This window comes from Salvelinus fontinalis, chromosome 28 (genome assembly GCF_029448725.1).
Source record: "Salvelinus fontinalis isolate EN_2023a chromosome 28, ASM2944872v1, whole genome shotgun sequence".
Taxonomy (NCBI): Eukaryota; Metazoa; Chordata; class Actinopteri; order Salmoniformes; family Salmonidae; genus Salvelinus; species Salvelinus fontinalis.
Window position 1 is genome coordinate 36,914,277 of NC_074692.1, and position 6,510 is coordinate 36,920,786.

Below are 6,510 nucleotides of genomic sequence, written 5' to 3' on the forward strand. Positions count from 1 at the left end.
TGGATATCTCTATCCCTTATCCCTGTGTTTGTCTTTTCCCTTGACGCCACATGAGGCTGCTGAGGGGCTCATAATGATGTCTGGGAACGGAGTGAATGGAATAAAACACCTGGAAACCATGTGGTTGATGTATTTGATATCATTCCACTAATTCCGCTCCAGTCATTACCACGAGCCTGTTCTCCCCAATTAAGGTGCCATCTACCTCCTGTGCTTGACTCCCACTGTTACTTTCTTCCGATTGTAAAATACTGTCCTCACACAGGCCACCATGTATGTAGGATTCTAAACAAACCCGATGCTCCATCGCTACAATCTGTTTGTTGCCTTCCACTGTCTTTGACCCTGTAGCTCTCTCCATCTGATTGATTGAATCCCTCTTTTTCCTGTCGCTCTCTGACACAGACATATGTGCAGGATGTGCTTTGTGAGCAGCTATCGGAGACTGTGTACCAGTGCCTGAAGGAAGAGGGAGGACACATCTACGTGTGTGGGGACGTGGGTATGGCCGGGGACGTCCTCAAGACCGTCCAGCAGATTATCAAACTGCAGGGAAACATGACGCTGGAGGACGCAGGGTTCTACATCAGCAAACTCAGAGTAAGGACAACGGGCTTCGCTATCCTGAACACTAAACTAATTAACCTAGCTGACTCACTGAACGACTGACTGAAACATAAAGTACAGAGTAAATGTGAGTCATGTGATTTGGACATTGGCAGATTACACCTTTTTATGGACGGTTTTCAGAATATGACAGACACATTCAGACACGTTCAGGATTTGTTTGGTGGGATTCAAATAAGGTTGTTACATTACTGACTCAAAGAAAGAGAAACCAAAAACACACGTTTCAAAGATTTGAATAAGCAAAATGCGTAAAGACCACCAGACAACCAACTGTACAGACCATCAATACTGTACATGAAAGACTGGAATCAAAGATCCATATGAGCAGAATGGCTGGATCACTATTGACTTATCATTTAAAAATGAGTTTGATTCTGTTAATGATCAACTAAGAAACGGTTTTATCCAAGCCCTGGCTATTGAAAACATGTTTCAAGACGATGCTGGACCGTACTGTACATTGCACTGCACTGTATCCGTCTTTCCTCTGTCCCCACCGATCCCACTGTATCTGTCCTTCCCCTCTGTCCCCACCGATCACAATGTATCTGTCCTTCCCCTCTGTCCCCACCGATCACAATGTATCTGTCCTTCCCCTCTGTCCCCACCGATCCCACTGTATCTGTCCTTCCCCTCTGTCCCCACCGATCACAATGTATCCGTCTTTCCTCTGTCCCCACCGATCCCACTATCTGTCCTTCCCCTCTGTCCCCACCGATCCCACTGTATCTGTCCTTCCCCTCTGTCCCCACCGATCACAATGTATCCGTCTTTCCTCTGTCCCCACCGATCCCACTGTATCTGTCCTTCCCCTCTGTCCCCACCGATCACAATGTATCTGTCCTTCCCCTCTGTCCCCACCGATCACACTGTATCCGTCTTTCCTCTGTCCCCACCGATCTCACTGTATCTGTCCTTCCCCTCTGTCCCCACCGATCACAATGTATCCGTCTTTCCTCTGTCCCCACCGATCCCACTGTATCTGTCCTTCCCCTCTGTCCCCACCGATCACAATGTATCCGTCTTTCCTCTGTCCCCACCGATCCCACTGTATCTGTCCTTCCCCTCTGTCCCCACCGATCACAATGTATCCGTCTTTCCTCTGTCCCCACCGATCCCACTGTATCTGTCCTTCCCCTCTGTCCCCACCGATCACAATGTATCCGTCTTTCCTCTGTCCCCACCGATCCCACTGTATCTGTCCTTCCCCTCTGTCCCCACCGATCACAATGTATCCGTCTTTCCTCTGTCCCCACCGATCCCACTGTATCTGTCCTTCCCCTCTGTCCCCACCGATCACAATGTATCCGTCTTTCCTCTGTCCCCACCGATCCCACTGTATCTGTCCTTCCCCTCTGTCCCCACCGATCACAATGTATCTGTCCTTCCCCTCTGTCCCCACCGATCCCACTGTATCTGTCCTTCCCCTCTGTCCCCACCGATCACAATGTATCTGTCCTTCCCCTCTGTCCCCACCGATCACAATGTATCCGTCTTTCCTCTGTCCCCACCGATCCCACTGTATCTGTCCTTCCCCTCTGTCCCCACCGATCACAATGTATCCGTCTTTCCTCTGTCCCCACCGATCCCACTGTATCTGTCCTTCCCCTCTGTCCCCACCGATCACAATGTATCTGTCCTTCCCCTCTGTCCCCACCGATCCCACTGTATCTGTCCTTCCCCTCTGTCCCCACCGATCACAATGTATCCGCCTTTCCTCTGTCCCCACCGATCCCACTGTATCTGTCCTTCCCCTCTGTCCCCACCGATCACAATGTATCCGTCTTTCCTCTGTCCCCACCGATCCCACTGTATCTGTCCTTCCCCTCTGTCCCCACCGATCACAATGTATCCGTCTTTCCTCTGTCCCCACCGATCCCACTGTATCTGTCCTTCCCCTCTGTCCCCACCGATCACAATGTATCCGTCTTTCCTCTGTCCCCACCGATCCCACTGTATCTGTCCTTCCCCTCTGTCCCCACCGATCACAATGTATCCGTCTTTCCTCTGTCCCCACCGATCACAATGTATCCGTCTTTCCTCTGTCCCCACCGATCACAATGTATCCGTCTTTCCTCTGTCCCCACCGATCACAATGTATCCGTCTTTCCTCTGTCCCCACCGATCACAATGTATCCGTCTTTCCTCTGTCCCCACCGATCACAATGTATCCGTCTTTCCTCTGTCCCCACCGATCACAATGTATCCGTCCTTCCCCTCTGTCCCCACCGATCCCAATGTATCCGTCCTTCCCCTCTGTCCCCACCGATCCCACTGTATCTATGGCGTAATCCTGTGGCCATTTCATTCCACACACACACCTTATCTTCTCTCCTCGCAGGACGAAAACCGCTATCACGAGGACATCTTTGGTGTCACGCTGCGTACGTACGAGGTCACCAACCGGCTGCGTTCGGAATCCATCGCCTACATTGAGGAAAGCAAAAAGGACTCTGACGAGTGAGTCTTTAGTTTACCCCCGCAGCTTTCACTGTGTTCCCCTCTTGTTCGTTCACAGCCACACACTGTCCCTGGGACATCTCTGCTGTTTTTACATACTGTGCCATACTGGTGGGAGGGACCTGCAGGCTGTAGATACACTGGAGATGCAGTCTCTGGTCTGGTTTATGACTGTTTTCAAAATGCAGAATGGGTAACCATAGAAACCAGTTGAAAAGAGATCCAACTCAACCAACCGGATCACAGTGTTAACAGGTGGCTCTGTTGTGTTTTCCATTCACTCCGTATATTTATAATTCCATTCTATTGTTTCGTAAAGGGGCAATCTTCCAATGGTACATCCATTTTTTGCACTATTAAATGAATGAAATACACCCATTGATTCTTGCAGAATATAACTTCAAAATGACTCATGAGCTTAGTTCAACTTTCGTACCCCATCAGAACCAAAAATACAAGCTTGTTTTACTCCATTGTTTGTAAACAATGTAAATGTAAGCAAACACTGTATAGCCTCAAAACATGGTTTAAACAATTTTTCTATCATGGATGGTCATAGCTCTGTCTATGAATTTAAAAGTGGTTACATTTCTCTAGCCCCATCCCTGAGCTTTTGACCGAAACAGTGGAGGGTGGCATTTTGTTGTTGTCTGAACTGAGGATTGCGCCTTTAAAGATAATAGCCTCATTTTTATTACATTTGTCATATGAATTAAGAAATAAGTCTGGTTTGCACAATGCCTCATTAAAAAGCGTCATAATAATGTATGTGATCAAAGGCCTTGTTACAGAGTGAGCTGGATGAGTAACACCTGTCTCTCTCTTCCTTCTCCTCCTCTCTGTCAGGGTGTTCTGCTCGTAGAACCCTAAGTGGGGTTCTGATGTGGACCAACCGGAAGGGCCGTACGCCGCAGGGGGGCGGGGAAACGAGTGACAGACACTACAGCTGATCGAGAATACTGTGCCAAGTTTTGTACTGTAAAAAATGTTTGTTCTTTTTATATACCAGTTCAGCTTCATCATGGTCAGTCAGGCTCTGCACTTAGTCTGTAGCAAGGTTTGAAACATTTTGGGTTTTTTGAATTTTGAGATGCGTTTTCTTGTTTATTTTGAAATTGATTACTTTCTGATTTCATCATGCATCATAATGTGTACCTAGTATTATACCAGCCTCTTTGTTGATGCATGAGCAAGATGAGAATATTGGTACATAAATATACTGTTAGCTATTTAATGTTAGAATCAAACCCCTTTTGCTAAAGTTTTATATTTGCAGGACTACTTATGGTAAACAAGGTCACAATGCTTTGATTGGAGATTCAGTCTAAGGTCCATTCCCAACCAACTGAATCTAATGCATTTCAACATATACTGTACAAGGCTGAAATGTTGTCAGTCTGAGCTGGTCTACCCTGTTTTGGTGTGAATAATTTTTTTTGAAAGGGAGAGAAAAAATACATAAATGGGTGCAGTGAAGAACTATGAACCAGATTTGCTTGACAGTCCATCAAAATGCATTTGTTTCTCTGTCTCTCCGCCTGGCTGTCAGAGTAGCAGCGTTTTCTCCCTATTTTGTGGTCTGATTTCCAACAGGAACTGCATTAAAATGTGGACGAAAGCCGTTGCAATGTTTGAAATGTCATGCCGTGGGAGAGCCTATGCATGCGTATCTTCTGTATACATTCATAGCCAATATTTAACAATTACACACAAAAACCAATGCTTATAATCTAGAAGGCTCTGCATCTTCTAAATGGTATACAATATTATCAAGGGGGAAAAAACTATGGCACATATCTCTGGCTGCCTTCCTATTTATTCGCTAAGACCAAATGCTGAGGTATTGGGTTGCTGTCTGATAGCTTTGAAATGACTTCATATATGGTACATATTTCCAATGGTAACTGAGTGAGGAAAGGAGTCATGATTTTAAGTGAATCAAGAGGGTGGGTTGCTTTACTTTGCTTGCTGTCCTTGACCAACCATTACCAGAGACGGAAAAGGAAGCGAGACATCTAACTCGCTCCTTTTTTCTGGTTCATATACAGTCAATGAACTAAGCAGACCAGACCCAGCTGCTAATTCATTGGTGCCTATGGGAGAGCCACCACTTAATCAGACCGTAACTGTGAAAGAAAAATGATATGATAAACAGCCTAAGTGGGACATCTTCATTTAACCATGTAACCAGAGTTATATATGGCTACATGTACAGTAACTATCAATGTAGAGGAACCCCTGTTTGTGCATAGTGTCTTTCTTATCCCCATGTCATCAGATCTGGAATAAATAACAGGAATCTCAAATGGGAGAAATCTTGAATAGCAGATCTTGAATAGCTAGTTTTGAGCGATTAACTGACATTTTCAAGTTCGGGGGGTTATTTAACAGCTAATTGACCGACGTCTGTTTAATTACTTGAATTCCATTTAGTTTTGTTTGTTTTGTGAAACCACCGTGCCGTTTCACTAAAGAGACAATTCAAAACCTTCACGAGAGAAATCTGAGAAATCAAGTCAAGAACTACACTGAATAAAAATATAACACAACATGTAAAGTGTTGATCCCATGAGCTGAAATTAAAGATCCCAGAAATGTTCCATACTCACAAAACGCTTATTTCTCTCAAATGTTGTGCACAAATTTGTTTACATCCCTGTTGGTGAGCGTTTCTCCTTTGCCAAGATAATAATTCTCTCTCTCTCTCTCTCTCTCTCTCTCTCAAGAAATAAATAATTAGATCATTACTTTTGGTTGTTGTCATGGCAATCCAACTAAGTAGAGTTCACTTCATTGTAAAAGAAGGTTGAGGATGATATCTTAATAAAAATTAAATGTATGATATTCATCCTTTGTCAAAGCACTGTGTTAACCTTAATTTTCCCACTTTAGGCAAAAGGTAATTAAACAGCCTTTTCAATGAGCATTATGTGAAGGCCATTTAGCAGGGCTGATTTGAGTAATCCTGTTTACATTCTAAACATGTCATTGACATTTGTTTGTGATAAAGAATATATTTCCAATGGTCACCAACTCTGCAGTTACTTGTGTTTTTTCTTTATTTCTTCCTTCATTTCTTAGCTTCTTATGCTTGCCTGCTCTCTTTCTTTAGTATTTCCTTTGTTTGCAAACTAAAATGGCCGCAAGCATGATTGAAACGTAATGGATTTCTGTTATCTGAGTCTCTCTGCTACTTACTGGCGCATATAGATTAAGCTTTTAACGGATACCTTTCTGTTTTTATTTGGGGAGAATGAGGCAACTCTGTTCATTGTTCCTATTGCTGAATGTCTTTGTTCCTCCCAAGAACTACAAGTACTTTTGCTTTTTGTTTTTAAGCGTATTTGAGATTATTTGTAAAATGAAAGCGCTATATAAAATAAATATTATAAAATAATGAATTAATATATTATTATTATT

The 6,510-nt window shown here is 44.0% G+C and overlaps 1 protein-coding gene across 2 annotated transcripts in view; it reads left to right on the forward strand.

Annotated features, from left to right (window-relative positions):
- LOC129826662 (nitric oxide synthase, brain-like) overlaps positions 1-5,807 on the forward strand; it is a 95,871-nt gene extending 90,064 nt beyond the window's left edge. For both annotated transcript variants that reach the window (XM_055887631.1, XM_055887632.1), the window contains exons 27-29: positions 406-600; positions 2,972-3,090; positions 3,937-5,807. In XM_055887631.1, the coding sequence (XP_055743606.1) occupies positions 406-600; positions 2,972-3,090; positions 3,937-3,952 (330 nt within the window). In that variant the 3' untranslated portion in view covers positions 3,953-5,807. The remainder of the gene's footprint in view (positions 1-405; positions 601-2,971; positions 3,091-3,936) is intronic.
- Positions 5,808-6,510: the final 703 nt, after the last annotated feature.